Source organism: Oryza glaberrima, chromosome 8, assembly GCF_000147395.1.
Source record: "Oryza glaberrima chromosome 8, OglaRS2, whole genome shotgun sequence".
In the NCBI taxonomy this organism is placed as follows: domain Eukaryota; kingdom Viridiplantae; phylum Streptophyta; class Magnoliopsida; order Poales; family Poaceae; genus Oryza; species Oryza glaberrima.
Genome location: NC_068333.1, coordinates 2,550,720 through 2,575,886, shown reverse-complemented (window position 1 = coordinate 2,575,886; position 25,167 = coordinate 2,550,720). Strand labels below are relative to the sequence as shown.

General features: G+C 39.5%; 2 protein-coding genes and 1 non-coding gene across 3 annotated transcripts; all 3 read right to left on the bottom strand.

Annotated features, from left to right (window-relative positions):
• Positions 1–7,766: 7,766 nt before the first annotated feature.
• On the bottom strand, positions 7,767–11,274 carry LOC127783332 (sm-like protein LSM2). Its single transcript, XM_052310587.1, has 4 exons — positions 11,086–11,274; positions 10,798–10,839; positions 10,508–10,666; positions 7,767–8,091 (listed from the first exon to the last, which is right to left on the bottom strand). Exons 2-4 carry the CDS (start codon positions 10,798–10,800, stop codon positions 7,972–7,974), a joined length of 282 nt encoding a protein of 93 aa, XP_052166547.1. The 5' UTR covers positions 10,801–10,839; positions 11,086–11,274; the 3' UTR covers positions 7,767–7,971.
• Positions 9,738–9,879, bottom strand: LOC127783449 (small nucleolar RNA snoR134). The gene has a single exon (XR_008019349.1). It is a non-coding gene; the product is annotated as a small nucleolar RNA snoR134 (small nucleolar RNA).
• Positions 11,275–14,813: 3,539 nt separating the features above from the next.
• LOC127782117 (DNA topoisomerase 1 beta-like) lies at positions 14,814–20,941 on the bottom strand. Its single transcript, XM_052309192.1, has 16 exons — positions 20,729–20,941; positions 18,914–20,198; positions 18,579–18,773; positions 18,385–18,465; positions 17,975–18,034; positions 17,798–17,892; positions 17,542–17,698; positions 17,337–17,462; positions 16,878–16,958; positions 16,709–16,799; positions 16,486–16,619; positions 16,218–16,286; positions 16,046–16,135; positions 15,846–15,949; positions 15,592–15,760; positions 14,814–15,288 (listed from the first exon to the last, which is right to left on the bottom strand). The coding sequence occupies exons 2-16, from the start codon at positions 20,141–20,143 to the stop codon at positions 15,220–15,222; spliced, it is 2,751 nt and encodes a 916-aa protein (XP_052165152.1). The 5' UTR covers positions 20,144–20,198; positions 20,729–20,941; the 3' UTR covers positions 14,814–15,219.
• Positions 20,942–25,167: the final 4,226 nt, after the last annotated feature.

Sequence of the window (25,167 nt, the reverse complement as noted above, 5' to 3'; positions counted from 1 at the left end):
GAAATTAGTGGGAGTACCTTCAAGTTTACACAAAAGATATAAATGATGTTGCATATCTTATGCATATCTATACTACTTTAAAATTAACAATATACCACCACTATCCTTTATCACTAACATTTGAGCCCCTCAATATCGATGAAATTTTTGTGCTCCCTAATTCATCCCTTTTCCATGACAATACACGGGCAAACTAGCTAGTATATGAAGTATGTTTCGATGGCACTATAGGTTTATCAAAATATGCCAGCTTTTGGCTATGAAGTTATTTGACATGATTTACAACTAAAAATTATTATATTTTGGGACGAGACGACATGTGCTTAGGTGTATTGGCAGGCATGTCGTGTGTGAATGTATTGATGATATCGCGAGAGAGAAGAAGAAAAAGCAACTCTTGGGAGAAGATTGCTAAACCATACCAGTGTAAAACCGTGTATTCTTAGCTTCAAATCTAAGAGCACGGACAGATAACAAGTGATGTAAAAGTTGATCAAGGTTGTGCGTACACTTATAAAAAGCACATGAGCTGCACATGATGACATGAACATATATATGCATAGAAAATTTCACAACTCATGCTAGCTCCATAATTCTTGCTTAGGTACTATTTCCTTTTGTCCCTTCTGTTGGACATTTCCACTTCAATTTGGAAGGTCTATAAAAAAATGATGCAAATGTTTATAGCAATGCCATGAATTTTACTCAGATTATATATATACACAACAAATTGACCATGGATGCCATTCTTTTTAGAACCGTTTCAAAATTAAAGGGACATATACAGGAAAGTTGGAGTCATGGATGCATAGATTGATACAAATGAGAAATAATAAACCCATATTCTTAGAATCTTAATAGCATTTTCAGGTATAGTTATTTTTCCTAGAAATCCAAATATTAACTTTTGAAGGGCCCTAGTACAGAAATTGCTATAGAGCAACAAATTAATACAAGTCACTTTCTAAGCAATGTTTGCTTACAAGATAAACTTTCTCGTCATCCATTAATTTTTTTTAAAAAAACTACTAGTATAATTTATATATTGACAATTATAATTGGTCAAAATCACGGTGTGGGGGCCCACTCAACGTTGGCACGTGTGCTTGTCCCGGTGTGGCCCGCGTGACCAACCAGCCTCTCTTCTAGGCTTACGTGGCAGCACATATCGTTGTCTTCCCAACCGACCCGTCACTGACAGGTGGCCCAACACCATGGGTCCCACATGGCATATGTTAAAATATAATTTGTGAGGGATAAAATGCCTAAGGCTACACAGATTTTCCATTTACAATGTTATTATAATTTCATACAACTGAAGTTCATCAACTTTTCTGAAAGAAAACAATTTACGACACTTTGTTGTATGATATTCACCCTTATTTTAGACCGTATCATATTCACTTTTTTTTTACTCCCTCTGCTCCATATTATTATAATTAAGGTGTCCTAGTTTTTGTCTTAAAGTTACTTTTTTCTAACAAAGACTAAATTTATAGAAACATGCACCAACTTCTACAACATCAATTTAGTTTTATTAAATCATCGTGAAATATGTCTCAGTAGTGTATTTATTTGATATTGTTGATGTTAAATATTTCTCTATCCTAACCAAAGTTAGAGAACTTTTAAGTTAGGACAAAACTAAAACACCTAAAATATACAAGGAAGAGATATTATAATGGTAGATTGACTATTTGAGAAATATCTTTTGTATGTCAATAAAAACTTACACCCTCTTAAAGAGAATACAAACATATTTGTCTACATTGCGAGTCCAAGACTAAACATAAAAAAATAACACAAACGCATGATACAATCAATTTCTAACTCATAAAATTCATGATACAAGATTATATCATCACACATTTTCATATAATAGATAGAGAAAACGATTTGCCACTTTTCTTTATCTTATTGAAGTATATTAAGGAGACGTACTCATTAATGTGTACATACTACCTAGGGAATGCGCTCGTAGTGATGTGTGGTGTGTTCTTTATGTAATCAAGAAAAAGAAAGACAAGCGTGAGGTATATATATTAAGAAGGCACACTCGAGGATATGTGTTAAGGAAATGCATTAACTGATATATATGTGTGGTGTGCGTGCGTAATGCCATGTGTTCATACATGTGTCTTCCAAGCACTCGACTAAAACCAAAATAAATTATGAGGTCAAAAGCGAGGTGAGCATAGCAATATTACAAATCCCATGGCTGGCGATGTGCCACGTAGCTTAATATCTTGTTGATCTGTGGCCCCCACGCTTGGACGAGAAAACCCAACATCGCCAGGCGCACCCAACTTGTTGTCACTTTGGTTCTTTCTTTTTGCAAGGAATGCAATGGAAAACCAGCCTATCCCCAATCTAGCACTGTACTTACATGCAGTAGTGGCAGGTTGATTGCCAATGTATAAACAATGCGAAATAGTGTATTTCAATTTTAGCCCAATAGTGTGTTGATTGATATCATTTCCGTGGCTAGTCAAAGCTCATTTTTAGCTATCATTTTCACGACGGTTGGTCGTGCTTTATTGATTGATTCTCTATGGCATGTTCGATTTTTGTGATAGGTTGATAGCGTACGGTGCTTTATTTAGTATGAAGATATACACTTTCTTTTTTTTTAGTGAGGAGATAATATACATATTTTCTTAGGTGTTAGTATTAACTAGCTAGACATATGTGTATAAATGGTTATCAATGATTGTTTTGTGGATCAGGGTTCTCTTTACCACTTGGGAAGGGGTTACGACATCTCGACGGTAAGCTTGATTACCGTAATAAATCGAGAACAACTGAAAAAAAATAAATGTTTATTTCAACTTTTTTTTTAAAAAAAACTTAGTTGGGTTACTAGGCGTTATCACAAGTCGGATTACTGCGGTAACACCAGTAACGGGTGGCAAGAGAAACTTGGTGTGGACAGCATTATTGTTCTTGCCAGCATAATGCTTTGTTTATAGGCTTTCAATTGGAGAAAAAAAATGTGACTATTTTACATGGGCCTTGTTTGGATCCTCCGAGCTATTAAATAGCCCTCTGGAATCTTGCTATTTAGGAGTATTAAACGTAGATTACCGACAAAACCGATTCCATAACCCCTAGGCTATTTTGCGAGATGAATCTAATGATGTATATTAATCCATGATTAGCAGCTGATTACTGTAGCATCACTGTATCAAATCATGGATTAATATACCTCGTTAGATTCGTCTCGCAAAATAGCCTAAGGGTTATGGAATGGGTTTTGTCAGTAATCTACGTTTAATACTCATAAATAGCAAGATTCCGGAGGGCTATTTAATAGCCCTCCGGATCCAAACAGGGCCATGGACTTGGTATAGTAAAAATAAATCATTAAGAGCAGGCACAATAGCAGGCTATAAGCCAGCTGCAAACATATTTTAAGGAGATAAATAAGAAGAGAGAAGAGTGTAGCACGGATTCCAAGACGCATTATGTGTATGACAGGTGGGACCATGTATTAATAGTGTAGTGTCTAACTATTGTATGAATGAGCTATGAGATTGGCTATAGATGAATTAGAGCCAGTAGTTGGCTACACTATTAAACTTGCTCTGATACGGTACTACTGTTAGGCAGAGGTGAGTGGTCAAGTTACGCTTATTTTATTTGTTCTTGGATCTGATCACAGTTGACTTAATCAATTAGGGGATGGTACGGATAACTGCTAATGTAGCTTTGTTAAAAAGGAATTAAGTAGACTTAGGTTCACATGTCATGAAAGAAAATGACTAGAGAAGCCATGTCAGTTTTGAATAATTATCCTTCTTAAGATAGCCTAAAATTGAATCCGCCGCTACCGTAATTTTCTTGATCGAGTTCAACTTCAGCCTCATTTAATTTTGATTTCAAAACAGTAGCTCTCTTGATTCTATCATCATGAAAAATCTATTTCCTTGAACACAGTAATTTCACAGAATTTTCATATGAATTACTTTAGCTTCTCCATAAATCCTGTAAAATTCCTTTGTACCAAAAGAGACCTTACTATTTTTATATAATAGAACGAATACCAGTCTTTGCTTCAAAGAAATTATAACCACTTATTAGTTATTACAGGCAAATGTTCTTTTAGCATAGATCAACTAAACAATTCCAGCAAACAAGAAGGCAAAGAATACCTTACTGTTGCTAAGTGGTGATGGTTCCTATTAGTGATGAAAACGGAGCGGATAGTTTCCGTCCGCTCCGGAGAAAAACGAATATGGATACCTTTCGGATCGGATAATTCTCGGATAGTTCGGATACGGTTACGAATACGGATATTTTCTCCTAGATACGGATACGGATATGGTATCGGGGTTTCCGTTGGATACGGATAATAATTCGGATATACGGTGAACAGTGCTATTCGAATATCCGCAGAAGCCGTGAGACATACCCGATTTCTTTATAACCCTATGATGTTCAATATACCTTTTTAGATTTTAATAGTAGTTCATCTCTTAACACTAGTACACACTATTAATATTATTTAAATTTTTAAAAATATTTATAAATTATACTATATTTTATATAAAATGAGCTAATTATATATGTTGATATTTGTTTCTATTAGAAGTTGAGTTGGTTTTCGTGTTCCAAGAAAAAAATATTTTAGTAGTCATGTCCAATCATATTCGATTCTTATTCGTATTTGTTTCCGTATTCGAGCTATCCATATTTGTTTTCTTATTCAGCAAAAAAATATAAAGACAAATATGGTATGAGCATTATCCGCTACGTTTTTATCCCTAGTTCCTATAAATGCAAATACAAATGTATTCGAGAAGTCTCAAACACCAAACTAAAACATTGTTTTTCCTCACAACCAACTCAAAGAAGAGAAAAAAAAAATACCATCAAGACATTGTTTTGCTTGCTTTCTTGCTGCACAAAACATAGGCACACCATCATTCAGCAGTATCTTTACCACTTGATGCAACCTGAGACCCTCATGATTTTGTTTGTTTCAGCTGTTGTTCTCTAGGATTTCCCAAACCGCCGGGGCCGGGGTTACCGCGCCCCGGCGGTAAGCACGGTTACCGCGCGGTAACCACGGTAACCGCGAAAAACCGTACAAAACCGTGCAAAATTTATCAAAAATTCAAATTATTTTTTAAATTTATTTGAATTTAAGGAGGTTACTGTGGTATTTATATTACCATACCCTCACGGTAAGCCCGGCGGTAAGGTAACCCTGTTGTTCTCCCATTGAAAAATCAAAGGAAACAAAGCATATGTGAGAAGATAGGAGAAGAGAGGTAAGGTAACATGGGGCCTGAGTTGGGGGGACAATGCATAGGTGTATGTGTTGGGATGATATCAATCAAATCATGTCACCTTCGATCGATGCACCAGATGTTCCCTCAGCATCCATCACGGCTGCATGGGCCTTTTAGACCCAAGTGAAACAAAGAATCATACATTAGAGCATCATCGACATGATTGTGTACTACTCCTTCGGTACAAGCACCACATGATTTTCCTTTTAGGAAAGTAACATACCACTTGATATTTTTTTTCTCGGTTACCTGGATGACACATATGTAGACACCACTATATAAGGGTTTTTACAGTGTGCTTAATATCTCGGTCCGAGTGAGCCAGATCGGGGATTCGATGCCACGTCAGGCTCTCTCGTTGTCCTGTGAAGAACACAGAGCCAAGTTGAGCCACACGTTTTTGTCAGAATTTGCAGGTCTGGCCCATAGTTATGCCCCACACCACTAGAGAAGGAAGAGAAAGTATAGGTACCTCGTCGCCACACCACTAGAGAAGGAAGAGGAAGTATAGGTACCTCGTCGCCATCCCTGTCCTCCATGCCAAGGGGAGGAGGGCGATGAGGCGCTATCCTCGTGGAGCACTTGGGCCGAGCCGATGACGGCAATGGCATGGTCGCAGACGAGGAGGAGGGGTGCAAGCTCAATGGGGGTGGCGATGGCCTCGATACGTCCGCAACAACAGCCCGACGGTGGCCGCCTCAAACCCTCGTCCCATTTGCAGTATGTTGTCATCGTCTTGTGGATCTCGCCCTTGTCGTCGAGTGGTAAAGAAGGGGAGGGGAGAGGGGTGCCAACGGGGAGTTGAGGTGGTAAATGGAGATTTTTTTTTCAGTGAGCGATGGAGATCAGGGATGGGTCAATGGAGCTTGCTGGGCCACCGCCGGCAACCTCTCGCCCACCTCGATCTGCACTGAAGAAGCACGTCGGCTCGATGGGGAAGGCAGCAGGGTCGAAGAAGCTCGCCGACTCATCCTACCGTCCCTGACCAATGTTGTTGTTGTGCTTGTCGTCAACCTCCACTCGCGTGTCAGCTAAGCTTGTCACCAGTCCCTCACGCTGAACTGCCGAGCTCGTCCATGCATCAGTTGGGAGAAGTGGAGAGGGGAGGCATCGGTTGGGGAAGGAGAGGGATAGTAATTTGGACAGGAGGCCTGTCCAGATTCGTAGTACTATGAAATGTCTAATCAGATATTAGGCTTCTATATTTTGGGATGAGAGAGTACATGATAAATCTTAACTATTTGGTGGTTTAGTTGTTTAGGCATAGTCATTCTCTCTTTTTTTTTTTGTTTTAGAAACAAAAGACAAACACATTCGCTCACTACACGCACACTCACCCCTATAAACGCACACACGCACATCCTATCCCTATGAGCACCTCTAAAAGACTAGACTGACATATGTTGAGATTCACGAAGTCACCACTGAAGTCTCGCTATCGATGAATATGTCGCCTACCATTGAAAATATAATTAGCTCTAAATGTGAATACCCGTGTTAAGTCTAAGACTTAAATCCAAGTGGGTTGATTCCACCACAGGGAACCTAACCAGTTGAGTGACGCTCACTTCGCATTCATTCTCATTTAAATTGAAACAACGCTAATTAATCTTATTTTCTCACCGTTCTTGTCTATCATTTTCTAGAAAAAAAATGACATATAAGTTACTTGATTATTGTTTCACATGAATAAGATTCATTCGCAAGAACTAACAACCAACCAATTTCACTTAGCTTTTTGTTCCCAAAAAAATGGAACATAGAGATGACTCCAAGATATTATAGTTGCATCACACTCGTTTAATTTTAATGGGTTGTGTACTGTTATTCTCTTGGTTAACACAAAAATATCGAGAACCATGATATGAGCAGGGTGTACACATTACTCGAATTAACTAGTTAACTGAACTTTCTGACGCGTTAGCATCTCTATGTGCTTAGGACCAATAACATAGGATTATTACAGTACACATCAACGTTGTTCGTTACCAGTAATTAATCACATTGCACGAATAAAGAGGTATACGCTGACGTCACCAACCGTACAAAGGCATGCTTGCACGCGAGGCTTGCAAATGATGATGAATTTTGTTTCATTGTCACGATGATCACTTAACTCTATAGTACTACTTTAATTTGAGTGTTTTTCGTCGCAAGCTTTAAGATCAAAAGCAACTACTCATATTGTTGCAAAAACACACTATTCCAATATAGTATTATACGAATTCCTGAGCTCTCGAATAAGTAGGTTCACAGTCGTTTTCAGATTTTAAGTTGGAAAAAAGTTGCGACGCTTTAACGTCAAGTCGCATTCATCCAAATTCTGCCTAATAATTTCTAGTCATTGATCATTGACCGGTCAACAACAATCTGCTGAACTGGGACATGCAAATGGGCAGCCTGTTCTCAGGAACATGGCCTGAAAAAACATCTCAACTAACCAATGGGCACCGTTGATCTAACAAACATTGATTGGAGTACACAAGAAAGGGAAGCAGCATATGGCATCGCCAAATGCAATCTTTGGATAGTTTTGTCACTGCAAGTATCAGGAGGAATTGCTACAGACTTTTTTTAACTCCCTGTCAATATTGCTGTCTGTCACACCATACTCCATACATGTCCCCCATACATCAGATTTAGGGCTCCTCCGAGGGCGAAAATACGGTGTGGATCATCAGCCTCCGCGAGCCTCCCTCCTGGTGGCATCATGGAGGATGTCAATGTCGACGCCATCCTGGGGAAGCAGCACGTACCGCACCACCGATCCCCTGATGAAGCAGTTTCGCACGGATAGCTGCCAGAGCGAAAGCTTGAGTCAGCATGCTCAAATGAATTCTTTGTAAAGTGTTAGTGCTTGATTAATGTAGTTCTTCCATATAGAACAGTGAACACAGGTGCGTTGTTGTATTTTTAACAATAGAAATTAACAGGTGCAAGTGGTAAAGCAATGAGTATGAAGATTGTTTCAGCAAGCAAAGATAACAAAAGGATATGAATCTTTCCATCACTATCATGACCTACAAAACACAGTATATAACATTGATCTATAGCTTTGCTTTCCTTTGGGATTACTTCAGGCATCATGTACTTGTAACAACTAACAAGCAATCTTTAGTAACCTATGCAGTACAAAAGTACACCCTTCATACAATATCATTGGATGGAACTGAAGGCCAAATAAATATCTAGGTACGGATACTGGTTGTCCCTGTCAAGTAATGTGCTTGCCCAAAATTATATGTCACAGGCAAAGGAAAAGGCAGTACAATGATATATGGTTACAACAGTATTTGCACTGGAATTACCAGTGCATCTTAAGCTCCTAATTCTGCATCAGTAAGGCATGTCACGAACTAGGTATACCACTATATGATCTACTCCCCGTTAATTCCTAAATTCATGTCAATGTAGCCCAAAGTTTGTTCTACAAACATTTAGACATACCGCCTTTTATCATTAGCTGGTGACTACTTCAGGACATTTACTACAGAACCATTGATTGGAGTCAACACACCACTGTGTCATGGATTGGCTAGGGTAAGGGTCTGAAGACCAGGGAATAGGGCACTCACCCTCTAATAGCAGCGGCAGGACTTCTCCCTGCTGAGCTAAAAGACTCATCGATTAGAACTCTAAGGCTTAGGGCTAACTTCAGATATTAATTGATTATAGGGTATATGGGGTCCCTTTATATATAGGAGGATAGACTTGACATCCAAGGAACTCATCTCTAGTACTACAGAAACCAATCCAATATCTATCTATAACTTTCTAATAAACATCATCTCTTTCCTAACTAGATACTCTCCTATCTTTATTTGACTATTCCTAAATTATCATGCCTAAACTGCTGCATGGGCCTGGCCCATGCCCAAAACAACAGAGAGTAACAAGTGATCTAATGAAGAGTAATATCTACTATGGTTTATAAAGATGGTTATTATTATCTTCCTTATGCATACTCTTGGTTGTGGGATACTGGGATCCTATAACTGACATTTTGGGCCTCACTGTATGCCCAAAGAAGAATCAGCTGCTGCCATAATTTGAATTTTAGAACTTTTTTTTTGGAGTTGATTTTAGGGTATTTTCAACTTAGTTTCTTTTTCAACATTGGCTTTTAAGTTGCTAAGAAGACATAAAAGTTTACCCACAAATCAATTTTTGGATATAGTCAGCTCTTGGCCAACTGACGGGGATCCTAGTTACTAACGGAGAGTGTTACCTGATCCATATCCATATCGTACTTCTTTTACTTATGCAACTACATGTCAGACGTGCAACCATTCTGAATTGTGATACAGCATTCAGCACTAACTAAACATGTAAGGATCATGCTAAAGGTACTCCTTTAACAGATTAATAAATCAACAGATGACAAGTACATGCTATGCAAACAGAAGAGAAGAAATCTGAAATCATGTAGAATGAGGTGATTTTGAATGTATCCATTAATCTGACACAGACCAATCACAAGAAGCATCATGATCTGCAACACTGAATGGCACAGAAGATGTAGCACAGGCATTGGGGCTCCTTCAGAGGATAGTATTCTGACAAGCCCGGGGTTAGCACCGTGCATGAACCAATATCTATGTATAAATCCTTTTGAAAGAAGGCAGTGCAACCCCACCTCCATGAACTACATTTTAATGAATAGCCCCTTGAAGTTCTTCAATACTACTAAGTCAAAATATAGCTACTTTTGGTTATGACTCTGGACAAGTACTTGTCCACATTCACAGCCAAAAGTAGTTACATTTCGAGACGGAGGTAGTACATAATAGTCATTACAAAAAATGTTATAGTCCTATTTGACCATTTTGACCTTATCAAATTGACTGAGTTGCCACATGTACATGTGTGTTGTTCAAGCTAATTTGGAATAGAAAAATGTGTAAACACGGTAAAAAGAAGTGAATAATTAATCAACTGAAAAACCATAGCAAATGCACAAACGCACATGCATATTGAAGTACAAAACCATGAAAACTTCCTAAATCTATCTTGAACAGAGAACAAAGCATACAGAGTCAATATATCTACAGAAGACCACCGTAAAGAACCAAGAAACACTGTGTTTGCTGCAGAGTCAATATATCTACAGAAGTACCCATGCAAACAAGCGGCTGATTGCTATGCATATTTCACCAGGACAGAGGCAGACAGATAGATAGATAACCAGAGCAGCATCGCATCGCATCGCATACCATGTGCGGGTACTTGTCCTGGTCGACAACCCGAGTGTTCTCGAGCTTGATGTTGAGGTATTGGTCGACGGAGTGGAGCGTGCCGCGGATGGCCAGGTCGTTCTTGAGCTCCACCGTCACCTCCTTCCCCACGAGCTCCTTGAAGTAGGAGAAGAACAGCTGCACAGCAACCAAATCAACAGAACAAAAAATAAAAATCAACACAAACTAACAGAACAAAAAAAAAATGAAGTGGGAAGAGAAGAAATCAACGAGCAGTTGAACAAAAAAAACTAAAAAAAATATTCTACCATACTGGCCGCAGAACCCTCCCCGCCTTAGCTCCGAAGAATCTGCAGACGCAAGAGGCAGGATTAGCACCCAGTGGACGGGATCCCCAAACATTTTTGAGGGGCAAATAAAAACAAAACTTCTAGTCCTATTATTAAGGTTTAAGGCTATCAAATTAAGAGAAAATCAGCTTCTCCCAGATCTAGAAGAGAAGCTACGGTTAACGCAGGCAAGCAAATTGGACACAAAAGCGGGTGGGTTGGAGAGAGAGAGGGAGATGAATGAGAAAAGAGGATGCGGATGCTCACCAAGAAGCAGCAGGACGACGGCGGCGAGCGCCTCTCCCCCTCCCCTGGTAGCGAGATGGAGATCGGCGCAGGCGCAAGGAGCGGAGAGGATAGACCGGACCGCCGGAGATGGAAGCGCGGCAGCCGGATCGGGAGGAGGCAAAACCCTAGAAGAGCGCGAGAAGGCGGAGGAGGAGGAGGAGGAGGAGTTGGGTTGGGTTGGGTTGGGTGTTGGGTATGAGATAGGACCAAACCATATTATTATGGGCCGGGTTAGGGTGAAAGGCCCATATAGCTTTATTTATTAGGAAAAAGTATACTCTGACTCCCTCAACTATCACCCGAGTATGATTCATGTCCTCCAACTTCCAACTATCAAACCCGGTGCAAACAAATAAACAATATCTCTCGGTGGTTTTGGAAGTGGTTTTGGCTGACGTGACGGTCTTGACCGAGTCTTTATCCAACGTGGCGCTTACGTGGCATTAGAACAAAAACAAAATTAAAAACTGTGGCGCTTACGTGGCATTAGAATAAAAACAAAAAAAATGTGGGACCCATATGTCATTCACACAAAAAAAAGTGGGACTCACTGACATGAGGGACCACATGTCATCCTCATCTCCTTCCCTTCTTCCTCCTATCTCTCTCTCTTTCTCGGGACTCAGGAGCGGCGGCGGTGGCAGTGGCAGTGGCCGATGGGGACGAGGCGGAGGGGAGCGTTGGTGGCGGTGGAGAACGCGGCTATGGCCCGCAGCCACTAGGAGGGAGGAAGGGGTATGAAAGGGGAGCCGCCCCCGTGGGGGGTCAGAGTCAGCGTCGCCGGCGGCTGGCTAGCGCGGCGGCAGCGGCACGAGCTCCTCCCCGAAGCACGAAGCACGCCCTCCTCCTCCTCCTCCTCCTCCTCTGCTCTCCTCCGCCACAATCGTCCCCGTAAACCACCTCTTCCGCCTTCTCCTCCTCCTCCCGACCGCTGCCGTCGCCGCTCCCCTCCGTCTCGTCCCCACCGCCACCGCCGTCGCTCCCCACCGTCGTCACCGCCGCCACCGCTCCCCTCCGCCTCATCCCCATTGGCCACTGCCACCATGAGAGAGAGATAAGGGAGGGAGAGAGAAGAGAGAGAGGGGAGGATGACATGTGGGTCCCACATGTCAGTGGGTCTCACTTTTTGTGTGAATGGCATATGGTCCCACATGTTTTTTTTTGTTTTTATTCTAATGCCACGTAAGCGCCACGTTGGACAAAGACTCGGTCAAGACCGCCACGTAGGCACCACGTCAGCCAAAACCACCAAGGGGCATTGTTTGCACCGGTTTTGATAGTTTAAGGAGTCAATATACCCGGTTTTGTGGTTGAAGGATATGAATCATACTCGGGCAATAGTTGAGGGAGTCCAAGTATATTTTTCCTATTTATTATCTCATGTGATTTTTTTCTCACACAAATAAAAAGGGAGTGAGACAGGGATGCAAGTGGAGCGGGTAAACGGGATTTTTTTCCCCTCCGCTTATCTCACTTCTAATTTATTTTTTTTCCAAAATTACCATGCAGGATTTATTTCTGACACTTATCCTACTTTTAATTTATTTTGCCCCTAAAGAAAAAGGGAGTGAGACAGGGATGCAAGAGAAGCTGGTAAATGGGATTATTTTTCCTCCCCTTATCCCACTTCTAATTTATTTTCTTTCTAAAATTATCGTGCGGGATTTATTTCCTTCGCTTATCCTACTTTTAATTTATTTTTTTTTAAATTATCATGTGGGAAATGAAGTAACGAGCGGGTTTTATTCGTGTAGTTGGATTAGTTGCATCTCTAGAGCGAGATGAACTAAGGTTACATACCCAACTTTTGGATTTTTTATATATACTAGCAAAAATGTCCGTGCGTTGCAACGGGTGAATAAATTCTAATGATAATATACGTTTTTATGCATAATTATGTCAATGATAATGTTTGTATTTTAATGAGCGGCTTGTTTTTTTATAAACGGCGCATTTCCTTCTAACAGTTTCTTCTTAGCATGTTTTTTTTTATTTTTTTTACTGACGACGAAAACCATATTTTTCTCCCTTTTTGCTTTTCTTTCCTCACGCGTTTTTTGCTTTTTTTTTAATGTTCTTTTTTTGCTTTTTTTTCCAATAGATGAGAATATATGACGAAATAAAAGCTGTGTAATAGATGGCAAAAAATCGATGGATCCTATCCGACTCAAGCGTCCATCAATTTAGCCTTTTTTTTAACAATTTTTTCAGAGCGACTTATTTTTAATAGACGGTGTTTTTTTCTTGCGCGGTTTTTTCAAATAATTTTTTAGAAATGGCGCATTTTTTCTTACATTTTTTTCCTTGCATGTTTTTTTTTAAAAAAAATTACCGACGATGGAAATAATATTTCTCGCACATTTTTTTATGGAAGATGGAAAACCTTTTTAGCATTTTTTGTGCTTTTTTCTCACGCATTTTTTTGAACCGTTTTTATTTTTCTCGTGCATTTTCTCTTTTTAAATAGTTAGATTAGATTAGAGATAGAGAAGAGATATATACTGATAAGAAATTGGAATTTGTTTCGCCCTTTCCATTTTTTTCTCACATGCATTTTTTATTTTTTACGAACCATTTTTTCGCCACTTTCTTAGGGAATCGGACGAATTTTTTTCGATGTTTTTTTAGATTTTTTTCGCCTTTATAGGAATCAGACTTTATTTTTCCGTTTTTAAAGGAATCGGATCTGGCCTTTATTTTTCACCACTTTTTTTTGCCTTTTATAGGAATCGGATCTACGATTTTTTTCGCCACTTAGGGGAAACAAAATTTTATTGTTATTGTTTTTCTTTTTTTTTTTCCCTTTTTTCCCTTTTTTTTGCAGTTTTTCTTTTTCTTTTTATATGCACCTTTATGCCCTTGTTCTCTCCCTTTTATTATTTTTTCTTAAAAAAAGATCTCAAGTATCTTATTGCAAGATTATAGGAACTCAAATGTAAATATAAAAATTATAGGGACTCACATAGAAAAGTACAAACCCAAAAATTAAAATCATATAAAAATGGAATGCTCTCGACCGGTAGGTTCCGTTTTTGCAAATAGATCTTCAATCCGGCACATCAATTTTTTTCACCAAGATGTATGGGATATCACGGTATAGATTGAAACCGAGAGGAGTGTCCCTGGGATCTCGGACTCAAACTTTTTTTTTCGCTATTTTTTTTGTTTTGACGGGAGTCCGACCTGAGAGGGAGTTGGACTTTTTTTTTTTTTTACGGATGAAGATTTTTTAAGTAGTAGAGAGAGATAGAGATAGAGAAGAGATAATATATACATAGTAGTATATAAATTTATAATTTAACATAGAAGAATTTAATAGGATGTAACAAGATGATTATTAATACAAGCAGAATTAGTGTAGTCTATTCGTTGCTCCGACTTCAAGAGAGATGTGCATCTTAACAAAGCTGGAGCCCAACCGATGATTTCCTTGGATGGTTTTTATTGCTCCAAATAATTCTAGCCCGTCCCCCGTGCTTCTCTGTCTTCTTGAAACAAAAGGTCGTCACATTGTTTTACAAGTGCTCAGGTGTACGTTGGATTGCGTTGTTGCACCCGACTACCCGAGAGTAGTCATACCAAAAATTTGAATATCATAACAGTGCTCCATTCCATCGACTAGGATTTGCCAGCCTTGAGCACTATAAATTGCCCTCAAACGTTATCATGGATTATGTACTAACATAACATGAAAGGATCAGGAAAAATATCTTTGATCAAAATTTACACCTCAGCACTTCTTCCATTACCAGTTCGCAAGTACATACGCAAACAATGTTCCCTTCCGCAACCAAACGAAACCTCATTTTATATTTGAGATTAATTCGGTATAAAATGAATGTCCATTCGTTCTCAGCGAGCTAAAATTCCTCAGCCCAAATGCATACAGAACTTGAGGACCGATGGCAAAGGCACCAACAAGTAGTAAAAGAAAAAAAAAAAGCCTACAATGAGAATGCCGGGTGCTTCCTTCTTTCCAGGAGCAGGGGACTTCAAAAACAAACACCGAGCTCTTCCTTTCCTAGCTGCAAATTAGTGTCCGGGACAAGGACTGGAAGCTGGATCAACTTTACTACAGGCCGGATGACCAGTAGCCAATGCTCTTATACCCTCTTAAAATCTGAAATCTGGGTCGACGTCCATTGCCCACGAAAATTTCGCAATGAGTGATTTGTTGAAAATCTGTCAAGGCGAACAGTACTGTCAGTTAATGTAATCGGTTCAATCATTTGATTTGATCATATGCCAAATGAAAATTTTACTTTGTTCAGGATGCAATGACGATAGACTATTATCATTTCAAATATCCCGGATTTCAAATCAAATGTTTTTTTGTATGCACAGTTATAGTTTAGTTGAACAGAATCCCACCCCCAATATAAAATGAAGTGTAATCTCGATAAGAACAATGAGGATGTGCCTGTCAACTTTGCATAGGCCAATTCATATGGAAAGAAAAATAGAGTTGTCCTAAAGCACTGTTACCTTCTCGATGGGTACTTCATGGCGTTTGCACCATGCAACAGTAATTCTGGGATCAAGGTAATTGATCTTTGAAGTTCCTAGTGCCACTGTCTTTAAATCCTCTTTAATCTTCTTATCCATCTCCATCTTCTCTATCTTGGTTTCAATCTGAGATATCTTCTTTTCAAACCTGCAAGCAAATTTGGTGAGATTTCTCAACATTGTTTTTTTGTATATATACAAAATAAAGATCTATCTGTGATTGAGATTATTACGCTTCAGGGGCCAAATTTCTTTTTGGTTTCCCATCTTTGTCATTGCCTAGATTCTTTCCTTTCCTTACTTTGCTCAAGTCTGCCTTCAATTCATCCCTTTGGGCCTGGAGAAAAGAAAAAAAACAAGAGAGTTTACCAGAAAAGGACAAAAGAATGAAATGGTACAATGTTGGGCTAATCATTTGCAGTAGAAATTCAACCTTCAATTCATCAATCTTCTCATTCAATCTAGTCATCTGGGAATCATGTGATTTTGAGACACTACGCTGATGGTTACAGATTATAGCAACCTGAGTAAACAAGAAGTATGGTTGAGATCAAAACAGGTCAAATATAAGTTTTTTCTATTTCTTAAAGAGAAACACAATAGACCTCTTTGTTGGCTCGTTGATAAACCGCAATTTTTTCAAGAAGAGTTCCATCTTCTGTTTCTTTGTGCAACTGTAAAATCAGCACCAATAGACATACGTTTAGAAAACAACTATTGTGAAATAACACGTTACACACTTGAGCTTCAAGTAAACAGAACGGAACAACATATATACTACTAAAATGTCTTAAACCATGACAAACTTCAATCAATCACTTCATACAGCAGTGAAAGTTTAAGAAAAAGATGTGAAGTTCTATCTGAACTTACAATATCATCCAAGGTGATTGAAGCATTATATGTACGGAACACTTTTGCGGTAAGCCCAGGCATCAAGTCCTTTAGATGAGCATTTAGCCTGGTTGTATCAAGTTTGTCAAAGAGATCTTGTCCTGGTTTCTTGCCTAGAATAAAGATTAAGAAAACAGAAGTGATTCCACTAGTGCAAGGTGAGGATTGGAGGGAAAGAAAGAGTTGCAGGGCAGAGAGTTACCAGCACGGAATTCCTCAATTGCCTTGTATACAAGCAGTTCAACCTCTACAGTATTGAAGTATCTTATAGAATCTTTACCAAGGAAGTCGAACTGTAAAGGTTATGGAACATCAGATATCATCTAAATCAAGTTACACATGCAGAATTTATTAATAATGAAGACCAATACCTGCAGTTTATTTGGAGGAACACAAGTAACATTATCAACCTTCAGTGTACAACAACCAACAGTTTCAGCCTCATCTTCATCCTGAAAAGAATTTGAAGTAGTGGCTAAGTATACAAACTATGTATGTCACTGTAATTCAAAGCTATTTAATAAACTATATGTATGTCATTGTTGAAGATTGTATTCTAACAAAAATCTATGCGCATTATGTTGACCATTATGCAAAATTATGATGAGCAGCCACACAGCTAATCCTAGATACAGTCTTGAACCAAAACGCTATGTTGCATAGTGTAAATATCCATTCAGAAGAGATGTCGGAACAGAAGGCACATATTCCTTTTTTTTTTTTGTTATTGGTTGGTTGGTGGGGGAGATTACTGTGCAATCTGCACCGATAGCAGAAGAAATATATCCCAATTCATAAATGTCAGTCAGAGAGCTCAGGTTAGAAAGTACCTTCTCATTGCCTGCCCTAAGGGCTAACTTATCTATAAGGTATGTTGCCACTGCAATTTGTTTCTTTGTCTTATCTTTGCTTCTGAAATCCTTTGTGTAAGTGTCACGAATTTTGTGTACGTGATGCTGCAATGACCAAGCAGAAAAAAATTATTTGTACATGCAAACTCAACATCTCCATGACACAAACAATGAACCCTCTCACCTTCAATTTTCGAGACTTCTCATACTTCTCTTTGTCACTTTGGCCCTTTAATGCACTGCTTGCTGCCAAGAAAACATACTTGAAATCTTTTTGGCTTATTGGATCATTCCAAAAGGCCAACCATGTAACTGTGTTGTCGTGTTTGACTTCTTTCCAACTGCAGTACACATGACCAAATAAAGAGTGAACACATACTAGCAACCCCTTCACAAATATAAATTACACATCAAAGGTAATGGGAAAATTTCCAGCGTACCTTTCTCCAGGTATGGGACATTCGGGGATCGGAGCCCCTTTTCCAATATTTATTGTAATATCGCTTGGTTTAATGCGGCGCTTCAGTTTTCCCATCTAAAACGATGTAATAAAAAAGCATCAAAATGATGTCGCTTACTTAAAACAGCACGACGAGTATATGTATCCATATATATACCTTCGGATGCTCTCCGCGCCCCCTGAACAAGCCAGGTGGTTCTACTCTGAAATTGCCAACCTGAAAGGAACAAAGTGCTTTAACCCAGAGTAATTTTATGCGAAATGAACCTAGTATGCACAGCAGATAGAAGATGACACAGCTGTCATGTATGTTAAAAAAAAATAAGAACATCGAGGCAACATTACATGTCATGAAGCAAACTAAGTATAACACATGGTATGCATTGTTGACATCTGGTGCAAAATTATTCACAAAATTGAACACTAGGGTAAAACAAAACAATTGCTAGATTATAATAAAAAAAACATTTACCTAACAATAACAGAAGAATGGGGAACAAGAGAAATATCTACAATTACTAGCCATAACTTTCTGTAACTACATTTTTGCAGCACAAAGAAAAATACCTTCTCTTTAACACCATCTACAATAGCCCACATGTACTTCTCCTCTTGTTTCAATTTCTCTTCCTTCAATGCTTTCTTCTCCTGCAGAAGAAGAATTTTAAAGATTGATCACTTCCGTAGACAACTTTTTATAGATTACCAGCACAAAAACTAAATTCATTCTGCTGAATAAGTCAAAACAAAACATGCAGTACCTCGGATGTCATCTGCTTCTTCTTCTCCTTCTCTCTTAGGTGCCATTCATAGATCGGGGTGAAATCACAAAGCTCAAATTTCTTGATGACATGGTTTTTACCAAGAATTTTTCTCCAATCAGTGAAGAAGTTGTCAATGAATGTTTGCTTGGATGCATAATCAGTGTCTTTCATCACAGCAAACATGGTGGCAACCTGTAACAGAGATAATTAGTAGAGGAACAATTATCTTGTAGCAAGATATGGATTCAGAAGAACCTGATTAAAATGTCACTCATGGTACAAATCAAAAGATGAAAAGTAAAGTAAAAATCAGCTAATGTTATATATCTCACCTCTTCTTGTTCTGGCGTCAGATCAACAGGTTGCCCGTTGTAAAGCATCTTGACACCATGAGGCTTGTACGGAGGGGGGAAAATAACACCACTGTGCACCAAGGTAGTCCATTTCTGTCCACCACCAGATCCAGGAGGGACCTTCATTGTCTTTGAGAACTGAGAATTTTTCATTGTTTTCTTTGTTTTCATTTTCATTTTCATTTTCTTGTTGTCCTTCTTTAAAGATGAAGGACTCTTCTTTACGATATTCTTTGCAGGTGGCTTGCTTTTTGAAGACTCACCCATTTTCAGTCTTTGTGAAAGAGGTACATTGTCATTGTCATCCGCCTTGGGTTCTCTTTTGACACTTGCAGACGCAGAAACATCTGAAGGCCTCGCCTTCTTGAGAGCTGAACTTGTTTGATTATTATTGTCAATTGGCCTTTTAATTGAATTTCGTGATGTGCTCGCGTCATTGTTAGACATCTTGCTGGAAGAACTTGCTTTTATACTTGCAGACAGGACCTTGTCCTTTGAACTTGAGATACTTGCAGATGCATTGCCAGTAACTTTCGAAAATCGGGCAGCCAATGGCTTCTCATCCTCTGAATCATCAGAAACATTACCTCCCCTTTTCAGAGCAGCATTAGTTGGCAACCTGCTGGCCAGTGGTTTATCGTCCTCTGAATCATCACCAGGTTGCTCAATTTTAGGTGTAGTTTTCAGTACAATAGCCTTATTTGCACTACTCGAAGGCGTTTTTGTTGAGTTTATCTTGAGACTCAATGGTTTATCATCATCTGAATCATTTGCTGTCCCACTTCCTACGGCAGGTTTCTTCAAATTTCTATCCTCGACCTTTCTCCTTAATCCGATTGGCTTATGGTCATCTTCTGAGTCATCCGACTTATCTTCCACGAAAGGTCTTTTCAATTTACTCTTATCCACTGAGTTACTATTATGGCTACTATGTTCTTTGGAACTGTTCGGCTGACCTGATCCCAAAGGTCGAGGGTTTGGACTGCTTGACTGCGGCCTCTGTTGCAAAGACCTCGAAACACCAGTCAGCCCATTCTTCTGTTGATTGGAAGCAACAGCCTTGGGGCTCCTAATAGGTCCGGCATTCCCTGATGAGCCCTCCTGCTTTGTGGGGGTGGGCCTGTTCTTCACAGAGGTGCTCGACCTCTTGAAGGAGATCGGACCTTCCTCGTCGTCGTTGTCAAACATAACAGGATCGACAACAGCCATCGATCCCTAGGGGCAGCGGCTGGCAGACGGAACAAATATGCTGAGTCAACCACACCTGCAAACAAAGTAAACTCATGTAAGCAACCTGAAGATAGCATTCCACCGTTCCAGCACAATGCACAAGTGCACTATAATGGATCAACCAAAGCAATCTATGCGCAAATCTAATCAACAGAATTCCTGCTTCAAAGTAAACCATCTCCAGAACAGAGTTCCCATCGCATCCCAACCCACGCAATCACCCCTTTGAGTCATCCACACCGATGCACCCGCCACAAACACAGCCAATTCCAGCTCAGGACGGGGTTTCCTCCCTTTGTGACATCAATACCGCAATCAACACGACGGACGAGACCAACCAACCAAACCACCGCTCCCCCCTCAGATCGGCCGCCCGGACAAGACGAAACCGCCCGTTCATCCCCCTCCCCACCCCGATCCACCGCACCATCCCCACATCGCCCCCACCGCCGCAAGCCCTAGGGAGGAGACCCCCGCCCCGATCACGAGCCCTTCCCAACCCAACGCGAGGCAAACAAGGAAGCAAGGAGCGGGATAGAGAGAGAGAGGAGGGGAGATACCCACCTAGGCGCCGCGGCGGCGAAGTCCCGCTCCCCGGGGAGCGGTGCGGCGGCGGCGGCGGCGGCGGCGGCGAGGCGGGGAGCTAGGGTTAGGGCTGAGCTTATCTGTGTCTCTCTCTCCTCGCCTCTCCTCCCGCTCTCGTATTTCTATCGCTCGCTCTCACCTCGCCTCGCCCGCGCCGCTGCCTCCGACCCCTCTCCCTCCCTCTCTCGCCTTGCGTTTTTTTTCTCTTTCCTTTCCTTTTTTTTCCCCCTTTCTGCCTTGTATTTTTTTCCCTCTCCTTACAGAGAGAGACGGGTTGCGTCGCGGACAGGAGAGGCGTGTGGGCCCCACTGGCAGTGACCCGCGTGGGTCCCACGCGCAGTGAGGTAAACGGGTCGTGGCGGGCCCCAGCTGGCAGCGCTCGGAACGCTACGTGTGGGCCCCACGCGCAGTGAGAGAGGGGCATAGGTCGCGTGGGGCCCACGTGGCAGAGGGGGTGCGTCGTGGGCCGGGCGTGAGGGGCACGGGCCGTGTGGGGCCCACGTGGAAGTGCGTGGCTTGGGCTTGCGGCGACGGAACGGAACGGAAGGGGAAGCCGACGTCATACGCGGCACGTGGGGATGGACCCGCATGTCGGTGAGAGAGGATGCTTGCGGATTGGGATAAGGTAGGGTGGGACCTTTTTTTTTTTGGGGGGGGGGGGGGGGATTGGAAAGCGGTGGGGATGAACCGGTAAAATTACGTTTGTTGGAACGGAAAGTTTGTGGATCATGTGTGTACTTGAATCAATGGAGTGTGTGGATTAGTGTTCATAATTATTGTGCTTTGTGCTTTATTACTACTCCTACTTTGAATTAGCCTTTTTTAGGCATGTATAAAGGTAGAGTCTAAGGGCATGTATAATGGTTGTCAATAGTGGTCTTTTAGCGTTGCTAATTAGGAATACTTGTTGACATGGAAGAAAGATAAAGGGCAGAGACAAAACATCATTGTTATGCATGACAACGACTCTTAATCACTATAATATGGAAATATGGTTGCATGAGGATAAAAAAATAGAAAGAATATTAATAAAAGGAATACTTTTTGAGTTAATGACTAGAGCCTTTGTCGTCTCAACTATTGTAAAGACATGGTCTCTTAATAATCTTGTATTGTTTAAGAGACCATACTCGTCTCTACCATTGAACATGCCCTAATATGAGCTCTCTATATTAATTAATGTCACTAGAGACTACCATCCTAAATAGTAGAGACAATAAGATTTGTAAATCATTAATGCACTAAATATTTTTTTACTATACTTCTTTCCTTTTATACACCATCATGCAGCAAACTTTCCGTTAATAAATGCTAAGAGTCGACTCTAAGCAGTTGTCATGCGTAGGAACGATGTTTCTCTTTTCTTCCCTCTCTTTCTTCCACATCACCAAATTTACTTACATGAGCATGACTAGGGGTGGGCAGAAAAAGACCGAATCGAAAAGATCGAGACCGAGACCGAGAAATTCGGTAATCAATTCGGTCCTAGGTAGTGAAAGACCGAATTTTGTTCGGTCAATTCGGTTAGTCTCCTCAGGTAACCGAATAGACCGAAAAAACCGAATTATCAAAAAATGTCTAAATACAACCTACAATCCACTATATTTAATAGGATTAAAATCTAATTTTTACATCCCTATTTCTTCTAGGCATGCAACCTAATAAGAGTCTTTACTCATAAGTGCTTACGATTTTTTTTTTGTGATTTTTGTGTTGAAAATTTCCATTATTTCTTTGCATATATGAAAATGTTGTTGAATTTCGGTCAAGACCGAGACCGAGACTGAAAAGACCGAGACCGAATTTGTCGGTCCTGATATTTTTTCACTGAAATTCGGTCTTCACTTTTCAAAGACCGAAAAACCGAAGACCGAGACCAAAATTTTCGGTTAGACCGAATGCCCACCCCTATGCATGACAACGAAGAGAGCCCGCTATTAGACACCATTGTACATACCCTTAGCACTCAACCTAACAATACATGTTTACATTCTTCACATTCCTAAATTTCTAATGTTTGGTTTACTTGTCAGGCAAACTAGCTACTTTTAGCAGATTGCTTTTATCATTTAGTTGCAATTGAAAGCGAGACTTGGCTCTCCTTCGAAAACGAAGTTTTACAAATTGAGACGAATTGGCTCCTGAAAGTTAGATTATTTTATTCCAAATATCAGACATGGCTTAATCAAATGCATGTGCAACTAAACTAAATCTAGCATGCCATTACGTAGACTTAGTTAGGGCTTCAGTGCCAAATACATGATTGGTTACAAATTTGGCAAGTATATGCGTTCGAGTAAAAGAAACACAACCAAATTTCAAAATATATTTTCATCGGATACTTGGATGGTACTTAAACATGAAATTATGGGATATTTAGCTTGCTACAAAATAACCTTTTTCGAAATTTGGAATAACAAAAATTTTAGTAATTGGTAATATTGTCAAGTTTTGGTAGGGTTTCTTTTTTGGATGTGTTTAGCTTGGTACCCACATATAGGCTACCAAATTTTTGTTACATTTGGAGGCTGCCAGATTTTATTGTGATGTTACCAAATTTATGTGGGTGTTACCAATGTTCGATAATAAAATAAATACATTCATATGTTTTTTTATTTTTTAAATACTATTGTCTAAAATGACATAAATGTGGACAAGCCCTATGTTAATTTATATCGCCCTTGACCGTTAATTGAAAAATGCCTAGTTTTAGAGTATCACCTAAAAAATCCATCTAAAAATATCTTTGGAACCCTAAATAAAATTTGAAGTGTGAAAATATTCATCTTTCTAAGAGATGATTTATTATTGAATTCCTACAACTAAAATATTGGGACCATGTAAAACTATACTAAAGTTATATAGAAAAGTTGCTTTAACAAATCATATCAATCTATTTTCAAATTTAAAATAATAATAATTAATTAATCATATGCTAAACTTACTTCGTTTTAAGTATCTTCTCAATCATCTTTTTCCCTTCTAGGATGCTATCAAGCTACCTTTCTTCAACCCCATAATTGACTATGTTAAAAAACACACAAAAAAAATCCAATGTATCACCGACGTGTTGCCCCCATGCCCCACATGTCACCCTCTAATTGTACACCATTTTACATTGCATTTTTTTTATACGAGTGAGTTCATTATCTCAAAAAAATATGAGTGAGTTAAAGTTTTCATATATATCATCATGGTTTGAGTTTGACCATATCCCAAAAGGAAGAAAACAAAAAGAAGACGATCCAATTGCCAACTCCTATGTACACGTCACAAAATCGTTTAATATCGCTTCCCTTGGAGCTGAGCCTCGTTGGTATCGAAACATCGACGTAGGAGCCTCGGGATCAATTAACAAAACCTTAGTGCTGGACAAGTGCAATGACTAATATGCCCTTACTAGCACCTAGTATCATTTTCTTTTTTTTTTGGAAAGAACAATATCATTTTTGATAAAACATTTGCATCACCGGAGTAAGCGCTCTTGGACCTTACAGTGAATTTAGAGGTATTATTTCTTCAATAGTATTTGCTAACGAAATATTAAATTCTTACTCATAAATTTTTTTTCAAGGGTTTCATTACATGTCTCGGCTTAGGCTTAGCCAACCAAATGCATAAACTAGGAAACTCAATTTCTTTTTTTTTAATCTCTTGGAGAGCTTTTGTTTCTCATCAAACATGTTTTCATAACATGGTTGATAATTTCATAAGATCATTTGATGAGCTAGATGGTTGTGAAAAATTGGATTTGACATATGGACTTCCTGGCAAAAAAAAATCCCCAGAATTAGTTCAATTTATGTAAAATTTCAAACTTTTTCCCAAAAGGAGGCCCAATGAGAACTTGTATAGTCCTATCAGACGTGGATGCTGCTTAAAAATTTAGCAGAGTTAGTCTTGGTTGGGAACCTTTCCCTCCAACACGAAAATGGAGCAGCTCATTAACACATAATTAATTAAGTACTCCCTCTGTATTTTAATGTATGACGCCGTTGACTTCTTGACCAACGTTTGACTATTCGTTTTATTCAATTTTTTTGTGCAAATATGAAAATATTTATGTCATGCTTAAAGAACATTTGATGATGAATTAAGTCACAACGAAATAAATGATAATTACATAAATTTTTTGAATAAGACGAATGGTCAAACGTTGGATAAAAAATTAACGGTGTCATACATTAAAATATAGAGGTAGTATTAACTAAAACCAACTTGGAAAATTGATTAGTATGATTTTAAAATAGTTTTCCTATATATATATTTTTTAAAATGTACACCATTAGTAGTTTGAAAAACGTGCACGTGAAAAAAGAGTAGAAGAGATGGGAAAACAAAGAACGAAAAAAAACCTTAACATTTTCTAAACACCTGATGAAAAATCTGCAATTTTCTCAAAACTCATCCAAGGGCAA